Raw genomic sequence first — 25,825 nt, 5'->3', positions numbered from 1 at the left:
AATTTTATGGGGATTAATGCGGTCATACTTCTTAGATCGAGTGAGCACTCTTGCGGCAGCGTTTTGAACCAGCTGAAATGTATTTACCTGATTTGCGTGAGTAACGGGTTACAATAATTTAATCTTGAGGTCATAAAAGCGTGGATAAGCTTCTCTGCATCTGATGCAGACAGCACATGGTGTATTTTCGACATATTTCTAAGATGGAAGAATGCTATGCGGCAGACATTGGAGATATGACAAACCTAGGCAGCCACCTAGGTTCTTGACTGTTGAACACGACACCACAGTGCAGCCATCTATGGGTACATTGTAAGCGGACATATTTTGTTTGGACCGATTTGGTTCAATAATAATAATCTCTGTCGTATTGGAGTTTAGCATAAGGAAATGATTTGCCATTCAGTCACTTATATCGCTAATACAGTCAGTTAGCTTAGAAAACTGGTGGGTTTCGCTAGGATGTGAGGAGATTTAAAGCTGGGTATCATCTGCATAGCAGTGAAAACTTATGTTGTGTTTCCTGATGATGTCTCCTAAAGGTAACATCTATAACAAGAATAGGATAGGACCTAGAACTGATCCCTGCGGTACACCATATTTAACCGGGGTGTGATATGACTCTTCCTCGTTTACATAAAGAAAGTGATAGCGATTAGTTAGATACAATCTAAACCATGCTAACACCTGACCACTGATGCCAACATAGTTTTCTAGTCGATCAAGTAAAATTGTGTGATCTATTGTGCCAAATGCTGCATTAAGGTCTAGTAAAATAAGAATAGAGATTTCACGGATGTTAAACAAAAAAAAAATTCTATTTTAGCAGCAAACACTCAACATTACTTTGGTGCACACATGAGTAAAATGTACCCCATGTGTACAATGAAATATACTGCTGTATCTTTAATGTTGTGGGCCTATTTTTCTGCTGGAGGTCCTGGACATCTTGATCAAATACATGGAATCATAGATTCTATGAAATACCAACAGATAAAAAATCAAAACCTGACTGTCCCTGTTAAAAATCATGCTATGGGCCATGGTTGGATCTTATTTCAGGGCAATAATCCAAAACAAACATCAAAACTACCACAAAAAATGAGTCACTGAGAACAAAATGAAGCTTCTGCCATAACAATCCCATTCCCCAGACCCGAACCCTAAAGAAAATTAGTGGGATAACCTGAAGAGAAGAAGCATCAACATGGATCTGGAATCTAAAGGATCTGGAAAGATTCTGCATGAAGGAATGGTCTCTGATCTCTTGCCAGGTGTTCTCCAAAACTCATCAGGCATTATAGGTAAAGACTCAGAGCTGTCTCTTGGGAAAAGGAGGTTGCAAAAATTATAAATAAATAAAAGGGTATGATTAATTGTGAGCAGTGTGTATTAGAGAAAAATATTTCTATCATTATGAGATTTTCCCTAATTTAAAATTATTATTTTCCAATGAAAGGTTGGATTTTTTTGTAGATTTTTTTAAAATAAAAGATCAAAAGTATTAACGATGCAGATTTATTTTCACAGACTTCTTTGGTCATATTTACACAGGGTATAATTTTGAGCATGACTGTAGTTGCAGTACTACATTTATCACAGCATGAGTTTTAAGTTCTATATGTAGTCCCTAAATACACATATACTTTAATAAACTGTAGGAGTATCAGTAGGAAATATTTAAATGCAATGAAATATTATTTAATAATTTCATAATAAAAAAAGTATCAAGAAGTACATACATACAGTACATACAAAGTTTTTTTAAATAATTATTTCTTTCAAGAGTAACCATACAAAACAAACAAACAAAATATATAAAAAGAACAGGGTGCAATCATTTTACACTATACCATTCAATACATTTTTTACATTAATACATTTTCATTTCTGATTATCAATGTATAATGATTCCAATATATATTCCTGCTTTAGAGATATTTATCCAAACTTGCAAGAGCGTCCTCTTTTGTGAAAGATCTCCAATTGTCTGGGATTGAACCATAGCTGCTGAAAGTTTTAGCATAGAACTTTTCCAAATCTTTTTGAAAGTGACACACAAACCACTTCCAGTATGGCAGCTCTGAGAGATCAGGTGTGAGGCACCAGCTTGCAAACTCAGGACCTGCAGTTCTGTACTCCCGCCATAGAACTGTCTCATCTGAATCATGAGATGGATAAAACCGATCATTGTAACTTGCCACTGAAGATGTGCAGAAATCCAAGCAAAGAATTTTTGTACCTCTAAAATTCATCCCATTTGCTCCACAGTTTCGGTGAAAGGGAGCAATATGATCTCCAGGATGTTCCTCCATTGTGTTAACACAAATAACTCCACAGAATGGACACTGAACCCAACAGCACTTACAGGAATGCTCAATCAAAATCTCATCTGGTGATTTCCTAAACATTGTCATTCTGATATCAGAGGGGTTTGTCAAGCCTTTGTTTAGATCTTTCATTATGTGGCAAAGTTCTTTCTTTAAAACCTCTTCTAGAAGTTCAAAGTCAGTGATGTCCTGACAGCTGTCACCAGTCAGACGTTCTTTATTGAATTCAAGCTCATCTTTCAAACCATATGAAAAAACTTCCAGCCACATATTTACATCTCCTCTTTTACTCAAGACCTGAGCTGTTGCGGTTTCAGCAGCTGTGATAATGCTGTTCTCCTTGTGTCGAATGTTCGCTTTTACCATTGCAAGAGCTGAGGAATTCTCTGAGGTTATATATGCTTCAACTTGAGTTTTGATAAAATCTTCAAAGTGGTCTCTGGGAAAACGAATGTACTCAATGAAGTTGTCAAAGTCCTCCTCCTCTGCTAGGGTTTTCAGAATGTGTTTCTCCAGGTTGGATCTGTTGCCTTTGAAAGCAGGAATATTTGTCCGCATCTCTCCTGCGAGATCATATGCAGTTTTGTTGTAGACACTTTGGAGAATGGGTTCTTTCAGTTCATTACAAATCAAGGTCCCAAAAACTGCAGCAGATGTTGCACCTCTGCAGTAACCTTGAAAGACGCTGTAGTATTCAGGTTTCTTTTTCTCTAAATAAATCAATGGATCATTAGCTTCTCTGAACATCTGATGGAGCTCTGCAAACTTCATACCTGCTAACCTGCACACAGAGAGAGTCAAATCTACTGTGAACTCTTTCTTGAATTCATACTGGAGGTGGAAGCACTTGTGGTTTCCTACATTTGTTTTTACAGATTGGGCAATTTCTTGAATGTAGCTTTTGTTGTAACCCATCTTTGCAACTGATTTGGACTTAACCTGGTTCTCAGTTTCACGAACAATACTCTGCACCAAATTTTTTATTGACTGCTGTTCTTCTGATGGAAGGCCAAATAGTTTTGTTCCTAAACGGATCCCAAATGTTTTAATTGGATTTACATATATGGAGAAATCAGTCATTTGAATTATGCCTTCAAATTTGTTTAATCTGTCACACACAAGTGTGTCTTCATAAATTTCACCTAAAATTGTAAGTATATCATTGACTATGTTAATGTCTTCATGAGGGCGAACATCCCCTGCCAGCTCAGAGACCCACTTTCCCCACACTTCATCAAACTGTGTCTTCAGCTCATTCTCATCAAGATGTTTTTGTTTAAGACTCAAACCCAGCTCTTTGCTTTTCTTAAAGAGTTTTCGCTCATGCAGTGTTTTCTCCCCATCAAGTTTGTTCAGAGCTTCCTTTTGACAAATTAAGTTATCAAGCTTTCTTTTTGCATCTCTTACAAGCTCCCCATGAAGGTCCTTAATTTTCTCTTGAAATTTCATTCTCCATTGAATCAGTATGTCTTTTTCTCCATGTTCTTCAAAGTACTGCTTCATGGACATTTTCACCTCTTCATTGATCTTTGACATCTCTTGCTCAAGGTCTCTACTTTCAACTTTATGGAGTTGCCTGTTGTTGATTCTGTTGTGCAATTTATCTTCAATCTTGAGCATGGCACTCCTGAGACTCCAGGTCCACTTTGCATACTCCTCTTCTAATTTTCTGTACACTGCAATCTCCAGAGTATTCTTAAAGCTGAAAACAAAGTTTTCATTCATAAGTGCATTCCAAAGGTCACCAATACGGTCTCTGAATTGTGCCAGTGTTACACCATTAGATTCAAAAGCATGAGAGAGTATAGCTTCCTTAAGTTCCTGCACATTTTCACTGTAGCATGGATTGGGTGGAGCCATTGGTGGGCTGCCCTCCCAGAGTTGGGCAAAATACCGCACATCAGACTTTATATAAAATTTAATTACATCACTGAAACATTCAGCATCACAGACTTCCTCTTTAGCAGCCAACTGAGTCATTTCATCCAGTTTCTCTTGTAAACGTCTTTTTCCTACCATGTTCTTCTCGCCAGCTGTGATATCTCCAACATTCTGATGCACAAACATGCAGCTTGGAGTCAGTCGTACCTTCTTCATCCTCAAAAAGGCTTGAACAACAATCTGAAGGATGTCCTGCATCTCTGCTGGATTTTCACCAAAGATGTTGATCAAAGTCATATTTCCAACACCGACCACAAATGTTGCCATTTCGTTGTCATGCTGTCTTGTTGATCTGCCAGCCAATTCAAGAGCACGGAGCCCCTCAGTATCAACAATAAGAAGATATTCAAAATTTAAATCTTTTTTCAGTTCTTTTGACACCTTGACCAGCTGCATGAAGGCTCCTCTGGTGCACCTGCCAGCACTGACCGCAAACTGCAATCCAAACATGGCATTCAGCAAAGTGGATTTGCCAGTACTCTGAATCCCCAAAACAGACAGGACAAAGACTCTCTGGTCTCCTAGTATCTTGATAAGCTCATCTAGAACAGCTTTAACCCAAATCAGAGGAACATGAGCTGCATCACCATCCATCAGCTCCATTGGGTATCCAGAAACCATGAGCTCTGCGGCAAGTCGTGGGAGAGAACTAACATTGAATTGATATCCTGTTACTTTACCCTTCTTGACAGATTCATGTGATTCATAAATCTGGCCAATCTCTCTCAGCAAGTGTTCCAGGCCAAATGTTGCTTCATTGAGTTTTTCTGACATTTTCTCAAGTTGTGTTTGTTCTGCTTTCAGTTGCTCAGATTTATCATGTTTCTTTTTCAAATGTAACACTTTTGACCATTTTTGATCATATTTATGATGAAGTGCCAAGAGGTCTTCTGATGTATATTCATCCAGCAGGAACCCAAGCCATCTGATGAAATATAGCTTCTCATTATCTTTGCTGGAGTTGAGTTTTTCAATAAACATCTTCATAAATATTGTCACACCAGATTCTTTCTGCTTTTCTCTGATTTTAAACATTTCCATTTGCTTTTGGCTGTTGTGCATTTCAATGTTGTTTCCTTGAGGTCGATGTAGTTCTTTGTTCTTTTGACACCAATCGTGCCACAACTTCCCCTGACATGGCAGAAATGTTTCTTTAATTTTAGAGAGTTCATTGTTTTCTAGTAATGTTGTCATCTGCTTTGCCATTTCATGTGCCCTCTTGCAGTCTTTATCATTCTCATCTACTTTGACTTCTGAGTGTTTGACCATATCTGAAAGTTTAAATTTGGAAATTGTTTTTGAGAGGCATTCATTGATGGTTCTTCTCAGTTCTTCAGACACATCAAATTTATTTCTATCTTTTAATCCAATTTTATATTTGCCTTTTTGCATCTCTGTCACAACAGATTCGTCTTCAGTCAGAAGGCAGATAAGTGGCTTTGAGTTGTTGTAAAGCTCCTCCACAATTGTCATACTTCTGTGACTTCTATCAAGATGAGGCAAAATCACAACATTTATGGAGGACTCTTCATTGAGGATTTTTAGCTGTGTCTCATGAGCTTGTCCATCACCATGAAGATTACAGAACGCAACACAATCTGTGAATTTATCCGTCTTCTCTCCTGACGGGCAACACCAGGCGATCTCAACAACTCCGTCCATCAGCAGACGAGATTTGCTGCTTCCACGGCAGTGCCTGTGAAAGAAAGTCTCATGCCGTTCATTGATCAAACTGTTCATGATTTGAGATTTGGATGTAGAAACTGCTGAAAACCTGAAAAATGCAACCATAGGTGTCTCTGCCTGGTAGATTGCCTGACTTTTGCTTTCATTCTTCTCATATAACTTCCAACTCTTCTTGATTTGTCGGAAGGTCCATAATGGAAACTCAATCTTTTTGTAGAAAGGATTGGGCACAAGCAGAGGAACAGCATACTGACACTGTGAGAGTTTGGTTACTATGAGCTGACGAAGAAAATAATCTGCATGGAGAAACACTGCCATCTGAATGTCCATTGGGTGAAGAGGATGTATTTTATTCACTTCATCAACAGGTACAGACCTACTGAAAATATGATCAAAAGCATCACTTTGTCCTGCATCTAAACCTTTTGTCCTGTGTCTCTTCAGCTCATCTTTTCTTTGTTTTATTTGAATGTATCTTGCTCTGTAATCCATCATCAGGAGTTGCTGTATAAAAGTTTGAACCAAGTCCTTTTCCTCACAAGGTTCATGTCTCTGCAACATCGCTGGTGTTACCTGCAGAAAGTCTTGTGAATTCAATTGAATCAGACTAAGATTGAGTCTATTGAAAAGCAGCTTAATTTGCTGTTTGATCTTGTCCTTGTCTTCAGATTGAACTGACTCTTCTCCCAGAGCTTCACACTTCACACAATTATCTTCTTCCTGCTATATTAGTAAAGCATGTAGACATTATTTATTTAGAAGACCATCACTTGTCTGTTATTTGAAATTGAATACAATGATAATGTTGTACTAAGTAATAATCAATAATCAAAGGTGTACATAGGTGTGCATGTGTGTTACCTTATCATATTCTTGCACATGAATGTTGTTTTCTAAACCAAAATAAACAGAGAAAACATTTTAGGTGTTAAACGAAGGAATTAGTACAAGGTAAAAAAGTTGTTATGGATAATTCTTGCCACATTCTCCTATAGAAAATAAAATATAGTATTCATAAATAAAATATAGTAATCATAAAATGCAGTGACAATATTAGCTATTGTGGAAATAAATTGAATTAAAATTTGCTAATAGAGTTTACACTTTTTGCCATTAGAAATAAGCACTGTTTACTGTTTATGTGAAATGAATTTTAGATAAAAATGTAAAATAAATTAGACTATTCTAAAACACGATTACTTCTTGTACTTATATATTGTTTTTATTTTTTTAATTCTCATTCCCTTTCAGTCAGTCACTACGGCGTCACGTTGTGCCCAACGTATTAGGAACGTGCTTTGTGGGACAAATTGACTTTGAGAAACTTGTAAAACTCCAATGAACATTAGCATGCAGTATTTGCATCTGCTGGCGCCACCCCGCAGGTGCAATACCAAATCAGCTTTTTTCGCTTCAAAAGCCAGCAGATGACTGCTATTGAAAAGCTGTTTGCCCCTCTGGGTCTCAGCACTCAGATCCGCGGCCAGCAGAGGTGCCAATTGAGATGGCTGGGACATATTCTACAATGCCTCCGGTATCTGTCGGTCCTCCCGAGCAAGACTCCATATTTGTCACTGTAACAGAGGGGGGGGTCTATATCTGAAGTCGGCTCGGATCCTCGCCCACCTTCAGGCCTTAATGATTGGTACTTGATGAAGCTGGAAACGCTCGTTTGTCTCAGCACTCACCTCTGCTATCTTTCTTTACCGAAGTGCATGATGAGCTGACTAGATCATGGGGAGCCCCTTTCTCCTTTCGTAATCAGCCTTTGCAGCCCTCACCACTCTATAGATGTAGTGGCCGCTAAGTGCTATGCTGACATCCCGACAGTGGAGCGGCTGCTTGCAATGCAAGCCCTTCCCTCGCTGGCTTGTAAGCAGTCGTCCGTGTTAACAACGTCTGCCTATTGGGCCTGCTGGGAGGCGACCTCCGCACTTCACGCCATGAGGTTGCTGCAGGTCTATTAGGCTATGGCTCTGGTGGATCTGCACGTGGGAGGGCACGACTCAGCTGTCTTTTCAGACCTTTGTGGAGCCACCGACCTGGTGCTCTGTGCATTGTACAATGTACAACCTGGTGGTCCAGGAACGCCATCTCTGGCTGTATCTGGCGGACATGAAGGAGGTTGACAAAAATCGTCTCCTGAATGCTCCTATCTCCCAGACCATCCTCTTCAGTGATGCGGTCGAGAACCCCACTTCGGATTTCCACCTACCCAGCTGCCCATCAGTGGAGCCAGGTGAGTGTTATACCACACAACGCCTTCACTTGTGCAGACACAGCACACACACTGGCGATCATCTCCACTCCGCTCGGCTGCCTTACCTGTGGGTACACAGGTAGTGCCGTTAATTCCCCTCGCTCAATCTGTGGGAGCCTGGCAATCAGCTTCCCAGCACTTCGTATTGGCTTTTACACACAATCCGACTCAGCTATGGGGTTCAGTTCACCCAGGGCCCCCACCGATTTTCTGGCACCCACTTTACTACAGTGAAAAATGTGGACGCACACATACTGTGTGCAGAGGTTGTGGTCATGCTGGTGAAGGAGAGGACCTGAAAAGAAAGGCAGGGGGTTAAGACCGATCTTTGATTTGTATTTGCTGAACCGTGCACTTTACAAAATTTCTGCCATCTCTGTTCACCATGCCCCGATAAACGGCAGGTCAATGGGACAACACGACATGGTTATTAGGTTTTTAAGAGGAGTGAGGAGATTAAATCCTCCTCGCCCTCCCTCTATCCCTCCATGAGACCTGTCCATGGTGCTGAAAGCTCTCCAGGGTGCTCTATTTAAGCCTTTGCAAACAGTAATCATCAAATTTCTCTGTATAAAAAGTCTGATCCTGGTTGCACTGGCCTAGCATTTTTGGTTGACAATTCATGGCTACAGTTCGTACCCGCTGTCTCCAGCGTAACACTCAGACCCAGGCCAGGCTACGTGCCCAAGGTTCCCACCACTCCTTTTAGAGATTAGGTGGTAAGCCTACAAGCACTGCCACTGTAGGACCCAATTCTGGCTTTGTTGTGTCCCATATGTGCACTGCGGTGGTACATAGACCAAACTCAAAGCTTTTGTCAGCTTTTGCTCATTTAGTTCATTGTCTGCACCTGTTCCTGCTCATTTGTCAGATTTAGGAATTCCAACCAGCTCTTTATACAATGCAATACACCTTTATTGTCAACCGTGGTTGAAATTTGGTTTTGACCACACCTGCAGAAACCAAACACACCTACAAACACATACTACAGAACACATAAATACCATTATACTAAATCACATACCTTTTTGATTAATAAATTCGATTGCAGAAGGTACAAAATATGTTTTATAAATATTTGTCTTTGCTCTAGGCATTAAAAATTGCCTCCCAGAAGGCAATAAAACAAACTGATCACAGAGAGGAGTTGGGTCTTTTAATATATTCTCCGCTTTCCCAACACATCTTTAGGTGTAAACCTCACCCAACTTAATCTGTGGTCTACCAATAATTTTACTAAATGTATTTGTGACTCTTGCCAGATTATTTCTCTGCTTACAATTTAGATGCCCATACCATGCCCAAGTTAAATTACAGGTCAGCACACTCTCCAATATGTTTTGACTAACTCCAAGCCTACAGATCCATATTAGGAATAGACGTTGAATGCATTTTTTCAAAATATTATTAGTGTTATCCACAAAACTTACTGTCTATAAATGTGCCAAGATATGAATCTGTTACGGTGGACAGCAGAAAGGGAAAGCTGTCACTAAGCAGAGGATGTTTAACTGGATAGTAGACATCATCGCTCTTGCTTACCAAATTGAGGGCATGCCATGCCCGTTTAAATTAAGAGCACACTCCACGAGAAGTGTTGCATCATCTTGGGCATTGGCTCGTGGTTCCTCCCTAACAGACAACTGTAAAGCTGCAGGTTGGGCGACACCTAACATGTTTACTAGATTCTATAGTGTTTCCTCTTGTGTTCTCTCCTTAAACCAGTAAACAACTGAAAAATCTGTTTGTGTGTCGGCTTGCAGTGCCATTATGATGCTAATTTAGTGCCATTAGTCCTTTTTACAAAAAGAAGAATTTGGTACTCCTCCACCGTCCTTGGCAGTCGATGTTGCAGAGCCTTTTGATCTTCTTCTTCTTTTTTCTTTATACCATTCCAACATATACGGGTATATTCAAGGCAAGAACCAGTTAATCCATACACAAGTTTTATTCAGACAAGTTGATCCATACACAGGTTGGGAGAGGGACAATTTGCCTATCTTGCATGTTTTTGGCCTGTGTGAGGAAACCTGAGTACCCGGAGTAAACCCACGCTGACACAGGGAGAACATGCAAACTCCACATAGAAAGGCCACCTGCCCTAGCCAGGGCTCAAACCGGGACCTTCTTGCTGTGAGGCAACAGTGCTGTAGGTTAATACTACCAGCCCACGTTTTTTCCTTAGCAGAGTCCACTCTGCGTCTCTTTCAGGTATTTGTTACTACTCAGAGACTTTGATATGTGAAAACCTCTGCAGTTGTTCCATATTATATTATGCCACCCATTGAAACATCATAGGGAGGGGTTTCCGCAGCATTCCTAGTTCCGCCTAGATGGGTTCACTTCCCAGTTTACCTAGATCACTATCATGGGTTAAGGAACAAGTAATGACAAGTAGGGGAGGTTCCAGCAGATGCAAATACTGCATGCCAATGTTCTTTGGCATTTCACAAGTCTCTCAAAATCGATTGATCCTTACACTAACTAAGGTTGAAAATGTAAAAATCCACAGTACAATGTAAAAAGTTGGAACACCTAATTTGTAACAACTTATAAATGTAATTTTTTTCAACTTACATTTTTCACCCAAAGTGAACCTTAAGTGAAATTTTAAGTAGATTTTTTACATTTTTTGTTGTTACCAATTGAAGTAATTTTATAAGTTGACAGTGTATTGATTTAATCACTTAAACTTACCTCCTATTGACTTCCTTTTTTGGTTTTTGATGTTGGCTGGAATAAAAATAATAAATAAAATGACAAGATAATGATTCACAAAATCTGGAAAGGGCACATGTTATGCAAAATCTACTTTTACAAGGTATTTGGGCAAACATTTGTGTTAGCTGTGTGTGAACACAATAACCATGCAATGAAATTTTTTTGTAATCCCCATTAAACTAAAGCAGTCTCATTAGGCATGCTGTTTTGATTTGCTTGTTAATATAACATCACACTGATAAAGCCCTGCCCACAACCAATGACTGACTGGTTATTACCCAAAAGCTTTTCTAATAGTGTTTGTTAGCGATAATGGGGCTTTGGCTCATGATTTCTGCTTTTAGTAATGCTTCTACTGTACAATATTAAAATAAAGGTCCTACACAATGCCATAGATCAGTGTTTTGACCCCGTACTTGCCCACAATATTGTTGTTTGCAAGTAGGGGGTCATGAAGTGAAAAAGGTTGAGGAACCACTGCCATTTGAATCATTTTTGGCTGATTCTTTAGACCATAAAGAGATAAGAAATTATTTGACTAAATGGTGCATACACAAATCAATAAACAAAGTTATAAACACAACTATTAAAAATCTTTAGTTTTCTCTCATAAACATTAATTAATACAAGCAAATAAGACGGGTACTTACTCTTTTGAATTGATTCATTACTTTTCTCCTCTCTCTCTTCAGGTTCTGGTTCTTGAGCATGTGTTTCCCTTTTGTCATCCTGATTTTTAGGATCAGGATTTGAGGTCAAATAACTCCAAACAGACTTCAGCATTTTTATCTGCAAGATAACAATAATTACTTGACCTGCTGGGGATTCCCACAAGCATCATTGGTCAACTATGGTCGCAAGTTCCATCTTTACAGCATAGTTGAAGTTTTGAGTAGTTTAGATGTAATAATATTGGTCCATTAATCTAAAGTACCCATATTTTTTATAATAATTATAATAAATTGTTAGTTGTACTTACCCAAAAAACAAAGGTTTTTTGCTGCCCAAATAACACAAGTTACACCAGAAACATTGTCACCACCATTGTGTTAACTTGAAAGGAAGCAAAGACACACACACACACACACACACACACACACACACACACACACACACAAAAACAAATTCTCAATCTGTGTCAAACTAATGGTAACCTGTAGGAGAGAGCAGAGACAGTTGTAACACCCTGATCCACCCTGATCTGTTGCAAGCTTAACAAAATAGATATTAAACAGAAGTGTAAAAAGATTCAAACAACTCATGCTGGGTTTAGCAGTCTGTACTTTAGCAATATAGTCCTTAAATTGAGATCAGCAGCAAATGCAATGAACAGGCAAGACAAGTATGAAACAGAATTGTGAACAGTTTCAATTCCTTACTCATTATAGGCTACTTACAATGAAGGCTGCATTCAGAAAGATATATTTAATTATTATTCCTTTATTATTACTTTAGACCCACCCACTTTTTAAAACCAATGATATTGGATCCACTCCCTTATTCTCTAATTTTGTATACTGTATGTTGGGTCGGAGCGCCATCAGTCAAATCCATTCCACTTGAGGAATGCCCTAATTATAAATGTGACCCATGCGGACAAAATGAGTCAGAATAAGCACATTTTCAAAAATGAGTTATTGATATTTTGACATTCTGACAATAAATAACAACACTACATGTGTTTGAAGTTGACAGAGTCAGCAAAGTCAGTTTTGAAAAAAAAAATTGAGTTAAAGTTTTTTGAGGGTTCAAAAGCGAAATCATCCATACCTTAAAATCACGCCTGTCTGGTGTTCTCAGCCGCGTTTTAACTCTTTGGTGTACATGTCCCTAAGTGTAAGAATCTAATATAATGTTACACATAACATCAATGTGACATTTCCAGTCTGGCAACCAGTGTTGGGTAAGTTACTCAAAAAAGTAATTAATTACTAGTTACTAATTACATCTTCAATCATGTATTTAGATTACTTTAAAAATTACTCTCTCCAAAAAGTACTTAATTAAAAATAACTAATTACTTTCTGAATCCTATTTAGTACATGACACAAGGATTGAAATGGCTCGAAGAAATAATATATAAAAGTACATCAATTATTCTGGTCCCACTTTAGGGTCCAATTCTCTCTATTAACTAACTATTAACTACTTTTGCCTCAGTATACTCCAACAACTTCTTCTTATTAATTCTAAAGAAGTTAATAATTTTAAGTATTGGTAGAAATGGGGAGGGTTAAAGACGTAGAATAAGGTTTTGCAGAATCAGGCATTATGTGCTATTAAGTATTCATAAACAGCCAGCATCTCATTATTATTAATGCTAATAATCAACCAGTTAATAGTGAGAATTGTAAACTTAAACCATGTTAAATCCACTATTGTATTATAGTATACATCATTGTTTAAGAGTCCATACACAGTATTTATTTACATCAGAAGCAACTGTAATTAGATTACAAGGAAAATAAGAGTAATCCCTTACTTTATTTTTTCAAGGGAAAAGTAATTAAATTACAGTAACTAATTACTTAGTAACTAGTTACACCCAACACTGCTGGCAGCACTGGTCTGAACACACCACACATCGCAGTGGCACTATGGTTTAGAAGGATGCCGTGATTTTCTGATTCACTTTTGGTAAAACAAAAGTAAGTCAGGTGCAAAATTTACAGCGTCGTCCAAGTTATCATCTCATATTTAAACCAGAGACCGAAACTTGACTGAGAGCAGGTGAGAGGACGAGACGACACAGCTAACGTTAATCACTAAAATGATAGCAAAAGACTTAAAGCTGCTTGATGTTATAGCTTGTGCTTTGACCAGACGTGTTTTAAAACATACTTATGATTATGGTGCACAACCACGACAGGAGTTACATTTTCTATCTAGTAAATAAGTTAGTTTAAGTATTGCATTTTGTGCAGATAGATGCATGTTGTGTGATACATTTATGTTGTATAAAGGCTTAATATACAAACACGCACATCCCTAAAAGAAAGCATCTACTCCAGTAAATGTTTTGGACCCACCCACAATTTTTTGGCTTTCAATGCACATGCTTTACTTCACAAATCTAGTTTTTCCACCTACAATCACTTTAAATGTTAGATCTTCCTGGTTCAGTGTACAGTATAAACATATCTGTATTATTACTACAACCACCTATGAAATAAAAACAATGCTGAATATCCGCATCTTCAATGGGAAAACATGTTGGACTGGTTGGTTGGTTTCAGGTGCATCATGAATGGCAAACAAATTTATCCAAATTTACAATGCCTGTGTTTCAAGTCACTTCTACACACCTGCTGCAGGAAAAGAAAGGGAGCTATTTTTTTATTTAAAAAAAGTTATTTCTTGCTACACTCGAATTTTTAACAATTTTGTGAATCTCTACACAATCAGGTTTACCTTCCATCTTTAAAATAAGCCACATAATCATTTGTCATTCAAAAGACTTACGTTTCATTTAATTATTTTTTTACTATATTAATATACATTTAGCAGACATTTTTGATCCAAAGCCACTTAAAAAAGGAGAACAATGATGTGACTTATCCTAACAAGACAAAATATTGTGATAAAGATGATCACTCTGATTTTCAAAATGCCTTAATGTGTGAACTTTAAAATAATCTAAATAATTGTTTGTACCAAAAAAGACATCTCTTCATGCAAGGAAACAGGATAGGATCACAAATAAGCAGCTAAGAGGTTAAAATACTCACGCTGAGTTTCTTTCAGGGATGTTTACAACAGCTGAGTGACAGCGTAATATGAAGATTTAAATGCCGTTCATAGGCTGCTGGAAGCGTTGTGACGTGGCCAGTGACGTGGCAATCCTCTCAACAATAACACACACATTAAATAAAATGACAGAAGTAGGAGAAAAGTAGATCTTACAGCATCTGGCAGTGGAATATTAAGAATTTTAAAGAATAACAAATTAGATTTTATAATAATGCATAATAGCAAGTAATGTTAGGGACTAACATTGATTTTTAGAATAATAACAAAAGAAGAGGAATAAAGTGTTTCTGGATCAACCTATGTAAAGTATTTGGGGAAATGCTTATGATTGATTTTTGATATGTTAATGATTGATTTGGTTTTAATTTAAGAATATTTTGCAAATCGTTGTGACAACTGAGTATATTATATGTGTCACTTATTTAGTTCATGTGACATATAATTTATTGCAGTAACTGATGAATAATCGATGTGCTCCTAAATTTAAAGCAAACATAATAATCTGTTACAGCTGAGCATGTAGTACTTGTAAAGCCAATGCACTTCTAACTCTCTCCTCTAAAGGGTGCTAATGCTACCCTCATCTGGAAAAGATTACTCTCCACTATTTGCAATAAACATTGTGATTTGTGTACAGAATATAGCAAATATATATATATATATATATATACATATATATATATATATATATATATATATATATATATATAAACAGGGCATTATCTAAACCTGGAATACTTTTCAAAAGTATTTGAGGTGCTCAAAAAACAATGCTGTATAACCAAATATTACATCTTACCATTTTTTTATATAATTGATTTACCCCAACAAACATATAGGGGTAAAAACTGACAAACAACACAGAGAGAAAACAACTTGCAGCTATGGTAAATCTCGTTGTTCCTGCTAACTATTTCTGGAGACTACTTCATATTGGTTTACCCCGACTCGCATTTTGACTTAACTGGTAACTTTGTCAAATATGGGACAAAAGGTGGCCTCCAGCAGCAGTGGGGAGGTATGGTTATTTGTGAATATACAGCCATTTCATTTTTGTTATATTTCACAAATGAGAATTGTCCATAAAATACTTGCTTTTCTGATGGAAATATACAAAAATTGTTGTGTCTTTTCTACACATTATAAAAATACTGGGTTTTTTCAACCAGCTTTTGGTCAAAAAGGGACAAACCTAAACCCACTGAGTTGTAATTTAATCTATGGGTTGTTTTAAATTAAAATTCCATTCTTGGGTCAAATTTAAACATTTTCTGGGATAATTTTACCCAATTTTTTGAACCAGTGGCATTGTGAAGCACCTTCATTTAAAAAAAAAATTAACCAATTATTTTTAGAGAAAGGTCAATTGTCTATTTTGTCCAACAAACTTACCCATTTTCAATAGTTCGGATGTCGTCTTCTGGCTATACTTGTTTTGTGGTGATGGTCTAGGATGGTTACTCTCACAGCTAATCTCAGTTTTCCTCTTTTTAGCCACGGATTCATTTTCTGCATCTTTCTCCTGTGATCTCTGTCCAATCTTGTTTTTCTTCCCCAAAGAATGACCCAAGAGCAGGATAAGTAAGGGATAATGTAGAGGCAGCCGGTAGTTATTGGGAAATAAGCCCCGACAGTGTGATCAGGACTTGTATCACACTGAAGGGGCTTATTTCCCGATAACTACCGGCTGCCTCTACATTATCCCGCTTATTACACGGCTACTTGCCACATAAGAAAAAACTGGACATGAATATGAATTTGAAACATTTTATTGGCATATTTGTTTTAAATTAACATTTATATCCTCCCGCGAAACTTTGCACAGATGCATAAAATGATCGTAATACCTTATTAAGATCCTCTGCTTCATACTTGTCTGTCTCCATTTTTTCTCTTTTAGCCAGTCTTTGAGAAGTTTTAATGACCATTCTGTATTTTTTTGTGTGTTGGCTTCGTAGCTGTCATGTTCTTTTTTGTCAAGTTCAGTCTCAGTAAGCTCTCTGTGTCTTGTCGTTGTTCGTTCTTCTGTCCACTGTTTAAATGTTTTGTTTTTCGGTACATGTTAAAATTATGGTTGTCCAGTGTTTGTCACAAGATGGCGCCAAACAGCTAGTAATCTTTAATGGCGCGGAGCGATTTTAATCGTACAAGTAGTACCGGCTATGCGTTATTACTTTGGAGCCGTTATTATTTGAAAAGAACGAACCTGCAAATTTCTCAACTGACCAATCAGAATCAAGCATTCCAGAGAGCCGTGTAATAATTATATCTAATAATAGAATTAGAATCATTATAAGTATTATTTTATACAGCAGTGGTTCTGAACGTTATTCCTGGAGGCCCCAATAAAGGGGCCCATTTGATTTAGGTACAAATATGTATCTTTAAACTGCCAATATGTACTAATATGCACTCTTTGGGTACAAAGTTGTACCTTTTTGAAAGGGTACTGTCCCAGTGACAACTTTTGTACCTTTATTTCTGAGAGTGTACTTAAAACTCACCTAACCCATTATGGTCCTCAAGGGTCACTTGTTCAATTCCTGGTTGTCCCTGGTTTCGCCGGCACCGCGCTGGTTCTGCCCGCCCTCCCCTGGCCCCTGGTTCCGCTCTCATCCTGCCCACGGTCCTGCTGGTTCCTCCCTTGTCCCAGCCTCTTGCTGGCTCTTCACCGGCCTGGCCCACCATCCCTCCCCCTGTTCCGCCTCCATTTCACCACTTTGTGTTTGTTAAGGAGTGTCTGGAAGCCACTCCTTTTGGGGGTTTATGTCAAGAGTCCTATCTAGGTCTGCACTTTTTTCATCTGCCTTGTTCTGTTTCTGTTCTGATTCCAACATGGCTTAAAAATAGCCCAGACATTTTTAGAGTGTAAAGCTGAGATTCTCCTTTTTTCGTAAAATATGACACATTTATGGGATATAGTCGTAAATGGTATGCAAAAAGTATATTGTAATATTCACTGAGTAAGGCCATGTCAACAATTTGATGAATTTTGTTCTCAGAAAATCATGTTTTTAAGAAATTCCAATGTAAAAACAAACTTATTTTTAAAGCTGCAGTGCAATTGAAACATACTTTACCTGTCTATTGTAAGTGCCACATATCATGTTACACTCTAAAAATTGCTGGGTTATTTTTAACCTATAATAGTCAATGCTCTGTTAAAATGACCCAATGTTGGGTTTTTGATACCATGGGTCATAATAACCCAGAGTTTGGGTTAAAACAACCCAGCTGTCACGAGTTTTGTCTGTGACAGAATGACTGACCATAGATGGATCCAGTAGTTGCCCTAGTCAGCCTATGCCAAGGTAATCGGTTCTTTGAGGAGCACACCAGAGACCTTTTGCACATTTCACACCTTACAAACTTTCTAGATTTTGCACTCGTTGACTTATTGTTACAGGCTCAATGAACTACTCAAAACTCACTCGTTATGGTCCTCGAGGGTCACTTGTATAATTCCTGGACTGTGCTTTGTTGTTGGCCGGGTCTTCCTTCACTGTGGTCCCTAGTTCTGCCAGTGCCGCCCTGGTCCCTGATTCTGCCCGCTCTGCCCTGGTTCTGCCCACTCTGCCCTGGTTCTGCCAGCTTTGTCCTGGTCCTTGGTTCTACCGGCTCCGTACTGGTCCCAGCCTCTGCCGACTCCACACCTGGTCCCAGCCTCCGCCGGTTCCGCCCTGGTCCCAGGTTCCACCGGCATTGTTTCTGTTCTGTGATTGGTTCTTGTCATGTATAAATCCCCTGCCTGTTCATTGTCTGTTTTAGAGTTCTCAACGGGCCTGAAAATTACAACCCAACCCGACCCGGCCCGTGGCTTTTACAGCCCGGGCCCGATGTTACCCGACACATCAACGTGAATTATCTGTCCGAACCCGACCCGCGGCCCGACGCCGCCGACCCCCCCTGCCTTTTTTTTCTCATACACGTAGGCTATTATCATGACCAGCAGACGGGAATTCAAATCAAGCTTTAATGTTCACGCCTTTTAACAATACAAACAACTGAAACAATAAACTTTAAATATAGACTTTATAAATATGCCAAAAAAATCACACAATAATAAATAAAAAGAACTCAAACATGTACCCAGCCAGTGGCTTCTCCTCCTGTAGTAGCAAGCAACGGTGAATTCACCTGCGGCAAGTTTACTTTTCTCCATCTCTTCTTCTCCAGGCAACAGGCATGCACACAGTTATAGCAATAAGCTCCGGGGCGGATCCGCAACGGATCCGCTCTGAAGCCGGCAGCTCTGGTCTGGATCCATTGCTGATCCGCCCCGGAGCTTACTGCTATCCCCGCCCCTCTCTGTGATGCACGTTGCAGCAGCCAGACCAGACTTTCTTTACGGTGAACAGCAGTGATGATTAATATTTTTTTTCACGGAGCGTAAAAGATTAAGCCCGAGGTCCGACTCGACTCAGTTCGAATTCGCGGGTCCCGTCGGGTTTGTCGGACCGGCCCGACCCGTTGAGAACTGTAGTCTGTTTGTCAGTCGTTATTTGATGTTGTGTGTTCTTGTCTTTGTTCCTGTTCCTGCTCATGTACCCCTTTTGGGGTTTTAATAAACTTAATACTGCATTTGGATCCATCGCCTTGTCTGGCCTGCGCCTCACCAGAATTGGGTCAATTTTAACCCAGCAGTGTTTTCTGTCCAATATTTACCCAACATTGCTTTAAAATAGCCCAGCCATTGTAACGCGGAGATTCTTCTGTTTTCAGTGATATATGACACATTTATGGGAAAATCCTAAAAAGTCTTTATAAGGTGATATACATGTCCAAAAAGTATAAAATATTGTAATCAAGTAGCATAAGAGCTTGAATGTAGCAGCAATAAGCAAGTCAATTCACTATAAAGATTTGTTAATGAAATGAAACATCAGCATACAATATCATTAATATTTCAATTAAAGTATATAAAATAAATTTTGAATACATTTGAAATGACAGAAATGACCTACCAATGTACCAGTGAGTCTCAAGGTTACATCTACACTAAAACTTCTGTTTATCATTAATCTGCCTTTTCCAAAAAGTAATTATCTAACCAATGTACTCGACAAGTGTCCCGCAGCATTTTGTCAGTCAAAAAATTCCAGTTAAATTGTTTTGTGGTGTGGGGCCAGGGTGGCCAAAGGTCCTGACTGGGTGGGCTTCATCTAATTGTTTTCATTTCTGTCATTTCCCTACAAAACAACATTATTTTAGGCATAATGTTATACACTCTAAAAAAAGGTTCCTTGAGGTTCTATAAAGAACCCTGGGGTTCTACACTTGGCCAATAGAACCTTTTACCAAAAAAAGGGTTCCATATAGAACCCTTGGAGGGCAAAGAACCATTTTTATTAAAAAGGTTCTATAATTCACGTTTGACTGAAGTGTAAACTAAAGATTACACAATAATTACAGACCTACACAACTCAATCACAAACCTTTTTGTGTCAATAGGCTGTGGTCAAATAAAGAAAGAGTCAACAAATAGGCTATTAATATGTAGTGTATGATTTATTTCCTGTGAGCTTTTTTATGCAAGTTTGTACATTAGCATGAAACTTACAGTGCAGTTTGCCTTTTTGGTGAATAACCAGGTGTTTTCTTTATTTTGTACATTCGGTTCCCGTCACAGGCGGTTCCCACTGCGCATGTCGGGGTCAGAAAAGCCATTACAGCAGATTGAGTTGCGTATTATTCGGTATCGTCAAAAATGCCTACTTAAGTCGTGGGCTGTGAAAATCGCACCAGGTCTTCCGTTAAGTTTTCGCGATTCATGCATAATCTCAAAAACAAAAAATACAACAACTGCGGCTGCAAGCAATTAACGTGCAGACTGGAACAATGCAAATATCAAAGAGGCTTGTGTTTGTAGTGCTCACTTCATTTGAGGTAAGTCGTCATTTTTCAGCCCTGTTAGATTAAATTATAAAGCCTGGATGGTATGAACAGTTTGACCCCATGCTGCGTGCGTCTTTTTCCCTGCCATTGAAGATTTAACTTGTTAATTAAGAGACGCTGGCTGAGAAAGAGTTAAAGTTTACCCACAAATGAAAATTGTCGTCACTTTCTTCAGCAGAACACAACAGAAGATATTTTGAAAAAGTATGGTAATCGAACAACAGTAGTGCCTATTGACCTGCATTGGTTTTGTGTCCATTAAATGGTTACCAGCGTTGTTAGGTTACAGACATTCTTCAAAATCTTTTTTGTGTTTGTGTTCTGCTGAAGAAAGAAAGCTGTGAATGTAAAATGTCCCCGTAATTGATTTCTATACCTAATGTACAATAATTTGTATCTTTGTAGGTCTGGTGAGCAATGCTGCACTTATGTTATTGCAAGCATTATTTCGAGGAAATCCCAGCTTCCTTTACTGTGTAAATAGTGTAAGTATAGTCTTCTGTAATTTCATTAGCATTTGAGGCACTTTATTTAAAGTAACACTGAATGCAAATATAAAAATATTACTCTGTTTACCCTTAAATAGCATACAGCTCCACATCAATTATTTTGAGTCTTGTTGGTTCTTGAGTGTCGCTTGCCTAGTTGTCATACTTTATTTGTGTTATTATGAGCTAATTAAAAGTCTATTTGATGGCTTCTGTTAATTGGTAAAAAGCACTTAAAAGGTGAAATGTTTGTTTTACAGGAACCCAAAGGTCCCACACAAACCATAGTGTTCAACGGCTCTCCTGATCCTCTCAAAGCTGAAAGTATCAACTTTATAATGGACAATGTGAACATAATATATGGAAGACATTGACATCACAGGCTGTGGAATGACTGTTTATGTTTTTTTCTCCTCAATGTTCAATACCCTTTTGCCATTAAGCACACAGTGACTTTTATTTATAAATATATGCTTACAGTAAATTTAAATACCTGTACAAAACAAATGTACAATCAACTTCTGTAAATTGTCATTCTATTTAATAGATTGTTCATGAATTGTCTTTAAATGAATTGTGATTTATTTTCATGCAATAATTGGAGTGCTGACTTTTTACAGAATACAACAGTCATTTAAAAAAAAATTACTATTAATTGCAGTACTTACAGTGAAGTATTCACTATATTCACTGAACTAAACTTGTGATTACAGTAATATAGATTTTTAACAGTATTTGTCAAGTGTGTTGTTATGTACAATAAACATGTATTTTTCTGTAAGCAGATGTCCTGGATGTTGTGTTTTCCATTTTTTAAGGTAGTGTCTAATGGATGCTCTGTAGTGTTTTATATTATAGACTTATGTGTGTATGATTTGAAAGCTTAGTTTGATTTTGAGTACAAGTGAAATGGTTTTGAAGGAATTGTTTGATTTTGCTGGAAGAGTCAGGGGTTCTGTGAATTTTGTTTAAAATTGGGATTTGTGTTTAAGGTTTTGAGAAAATGAGTGATGGTTTCAAAAAATTCAGAAAAACTGTAACATGATGTTAGCATAAAGCTAACATGATTTAACATCAAGCTAGCATTATTTAAAATGAAGCTAGCATGATGATAACGTGATTTAACAAACCTAGCATGATATTAACATGATGTAACATAATGCTAGCATAATTTAACATGAAACAATGATAGGGTTGCCACCCATGTCTGATAGAAAACCTGGACATATCGATGACCCGGCCAATTGGTTTGCTCACAAGCCCCCATTTTTATTTATATTCCATTGCAACTTTAAACAGGTCTAAATAGCAACTAGCTGGCCTGAAAAAATATGCACATGAAATTAAACTTGTGGAACTCACCTCAACATTGTATTTTACAATCATGTAACCCGCCATGGGTAAAGCTGAAGTCACTGTTACAAAATGTAAACCATGCAAGATTTTAACTCTTTTAAGACAGGGATACACTTTCGTGTAGTCTGGTGTAAAATGTGTCTTATATTTTCGCTTTTGGGGCACTCTCCCTCTGCCATGGCGCTCCTGTTTCTAGATACACTGATTAATTCGGTTCGGGAGGAGAGATAAAAGCCCGCCCACACTGACAATTGATTGGTTGATGTCCTGAGACAGGCCAATCAGGATGCTCTCTGTCTTACATGCGCTAAATGAGGCAAACAAACACACAGACGGTCTCCCTCTCTGCCATGCGCGCGCTAAATTACATATCCACATAGCTTTTCGAAAACCGGGACATTCAGTGTCCCGGGAGAGTTGATACATTTCCCGGGACAGGTTATTAAAAAGAATGACAATCCCGGTAAAACCGGGACAGGTGGCAACCCTAAACATGCATGATCCTAACATGATTTAGCATGAAGCTAACATGATGTTAACATAATTTAACATGATGTTAACATATTTTAACATGCAGTTAGCATGACAGTAGAATGATTTAGCATAAAGTAAACATGATTTAGCATGAAGTTAGCATGATGCTAACATGATTTAACATGAAGCTAGCATTCTGGGGCTTTTTATAATTACAATCTATGGGCATTTCCTTTCCCATTATTAGTCTATGGGAAAATTTGGGGGCCTCTCACACACCAGGTTACAGTTTACACCCATGTTCTTACAGAACCTGCCGGCTTCTTCAAATGTGGTATCCCATATGTTTCTAAAAAATCATGCAGCTATGACCCGTCAAAGTTTGTTGCAATGTTAAGTCTATGTGAAATGTTCTGTTCTGGTTTAAAAAAGATATAACATAAATCTTGTCGAAAGTTTGGTGGATGTAGCTTGAAAGCTACCAAGAGTTGCAGTCAGAAGAATTGGGGATCAGAATAATAATAATAATCTTAGATACAACACCTTTGGCTTTGTCAAGCTAACATAATAACAGTTAGCCTACATACATGTTACATTTATATGCATTAGGTTGTTAGCTAATAACATTTCTCTTTCTGATTTTTTTACTCTCCACAGTTTTGTACCATTATAAGTTTTCCGAGCGCTTTGCCATGCATGAGCCAGTTCTCCATGCCACATCTTGTTTGCCGAATCTGGCGAAATGTTTGGTGGCAATTTGCATTAATTTTTTGACATATTTGAATTTTTTTGTCAAAACAGAAATCTTGAGGTTAAATTGTGATGAACATTTCGTGAAACACACCTTTAGCAAAGCATATTTTGTGTAGAATGCCAGTGAGAGAGCCGCAGGTAACAGGAAGGGTAGGCCCACTGTTCCTGTTGTTATTGTTGTCATAGTGGACACTGTCTCTTTCTGATTCTACAACAAATACAATAAAGTTCTTAAAGCTGTAGTCTACGATGTTGAAAATCGGTTGAGAAAGCCTGAGGCAGTTAGAAAGTTTTAAAAAACTCATCCCGCCCCTCTGTGCTACCTGATCCCTCCCACCGGGAAACGAACTGAACAACGTCACTCATTCAAGCTTTGATCACTGGTAGTAAACATCAGAACAGAGATTTACCGAGCAGTAAACACATAAAGCCTTGAAGGAATGAACAATTACAATTATGATTGTAATTGACGTTATTTACATTCACAACAACGTTTGGCATACGTTTCCCCTCCTGAGCTTCAAGGAATGACTTTGTAAATATAATTACTTTGACCCGTGATACGCGATGCTAAACGGCTAACATTCCAAAGCCGACCGGCAGCATGAGCATGTTGTTGCCAGACTGATAAAAAGATTTATGTAACACCACACACAATCTTTGTAAATATAATTACTTTGACCAGTGATACGCGATGCTAAACGGCTTCAATGCCGACCGGCAGCATGAGCATGTTGTTACCAGACTGATAAAAAGATTTATGTAACACCACACACAATCTTTGTAAATATAATTACTTTGACCCGTGATACGCGATGCTAAACGGCTAACATTCCAATGCCGACCGGCAGCATGAGCATGTTGTTACCAGACTGATAAAAAGATTTATGTAACACCACACACAATCTTTGTAAATATAAGTACTTTGACCCGTGATACGCAATGCTAAACGGCTAACATTCCAATGCAGACCGGCAGCATGAGCATGTTGTTGCCAGACTGATAAAAAGATTTATGTAACACCGCACACAATCTTTGTAAATATAATTACTTTGACCCGTGATACGCGATGCTAAATGGCTAACATTCCACTGCCGACCGGCAGCATGTTGTCAGACTGATAAAAATATATTTATGTAACCTCACACAATAAAATTATAAATAGATGCGTACCTGTTCAACAAACAGTCTGCCTTGTCGGCGTCGGTTTTCAGCCCCAAATCTCCCTGAAGCTTCCTCCAACGGTCAATTGCGGACCCTTTATTGATTCTACTTAGAGTCCGGCGTTTTTCACACTTTTTTTACCTCTGCTCTTTCCTCTACAGACTTCCCTTTTCTTCTAACCTTTACTGTAGGGACAAGAAGCTTGCTGCTGTCGGTTAGTTTTTTCCATTAGTGAGATGTTGCTGCTTCGCTAGCTAACATACACTGACACAAATGTCATGTCGCAGGCACGAGAGGGACGGGGTGGTGAGCGATGGGGTGGAGACGCGATCGCGAGGTGGATTTTCAAGTGTACGGGGATTTGATGAGAGCAGTTAACCAATGTAAGCTGTCCGGCCGGACAGTTTACATTGGTCAATTTATCTGCCGCCGTACACCCAATAGACTGAATGGATTTTTAAAATTCTTTTTTCTCTTCATATTGTTAGGATTTTACTGTAGAACCATAACTAGCATCTAAACGAGTTTATTAATAATGAACAATCTTTGAAATCGTAGACCATAGCTTTAATCTGCATAGCTGTATTATTTTTTTATGAGAAAAAATATTATTTGATATTCTGGTTATGGATGATTATTATTATTATACTGACCAGAGCCTGAGGGACACCGCTTTTTCTTAGCCTGTAAAAATAAGAAACGGTCCAGAACCATGTCAGTGTTGTGGATTACGGTAAAAGCTCTAAAATGATTTTATTGGTCATTAGAGTCATGAGAGTGTGTGCAAGTTACAGAAACAGCCAAACCTTTTCACGTTCAATTTTACTTTTCTTGAAGTTGACTGGACATGAAATAAATTTATTTCAGCCATTTGCTGCTGGTCTAAGAAATACCTTTTGTCAGGGTTTCGCATCACCTTACAGTCTCTAAACAAGAACAAATAACCCTGTCAAGGTTTATTATATTACCTAACCACGTGATAATCGTTTTTTGTTCTTGGGTCATTG

The 25,825-nt window shown here is 38.2% G+C and overlaps 2 protein-coding genes across 3 annotated transcripts in view; one reads left to right on the top strand and one right to left on the bottom strand.

Moving 5' to 3' along the window:
• The window catches only part of sp100.4 (SP110 nuclear antigen, tandem duplicate 4), a 93,668-nt gene that overhangs the window by 34,008 nt on the left and 33,835 nt on the right, over positions 1-25,825 (top strand). The gene's annotated exons all lie outside the window — the stretch shown is intronic.
• Positions 1,612-14,702, bottom strand: LOC135733977 (interferon-induced very large GTPase 1-like). 2 transcript variants are annotated; one of them, XM_065252820.1, is made up of 6 exons: positions 14,667-14,702; positions 11,918-11,991; positions 11,589-11,727; positions 10,915-10,950; positions 6,819-6,850; positions 1,612-6,680 (listed from the first exon to the last, which is right to left on the bottom strand). In XM_065252820.1, the coding sequence occupies exons 3-6, from the start codon at positions 11,719-11,721 to the stop codon at positions 1,932-1,934; spliced, it is 4,950 nt and encodes a 1,649-aa protein (XP_065108892.1). In that variant the 5' UTR covers positions 11,722-11,727; positions 11,918-11,991; positions 14,667-14,702; the 3' UTR covers positions 1,612-1,931. The 2 variants fall into 2 exon arrangements, with proteins under 2 accessions (XP_065108892.1, XP_065108893.1); XM_065252821.1 differs by lacking the exon at positions 14,667-14,702 and having other exon boundaries at positions 11,918-12,049.

The sequence above is a fragment of the Paramisgurnus dabryanus genome, chromosome 3 (assembly GCF_030506205.2).
Source record: "Paramisgurnus dabryanus chromosome 3, PD_genome_1.1, whole genome shotgun sequence".
NCBI classification, from domain to species: domain Eukaryota; kingdom Metazoa; phylum Chordata; class Actinopteri; order Cypriniformes; family Cobitidae; genus Paramisgurnus; species Paramisgurnus dabryanus.
Note: the sequence above shows the minus strand (reverse complement) of the source record. Positions and strands in the feature narration are given on the sequence as shown.

Bases quoted from the DNA above. Each gene is read 5' to 3' on its own strand.
- LOC135733977 (XM_065252820.1), bottom strand. From the start codon at position 11,721: ATGCTGAAGTCTGTTTGGAGTTATTTGACCTCAAATCCTGATCCTAAA. The intron at 6,851-10,914 runs GTAAGTTTAAGT...ATTTTGGTTTAG, and splicing joins AAAAAGGAAGTCAATAGGAG to AAAACAACATTCATGTGCAA. The intron at 6,681-6,818 runs GTAACACACATG...TTACTAATATAG, and splicing joins ATGTGCAAGAATATGATAAG to CAGGAAGAAGATAATTGTGT.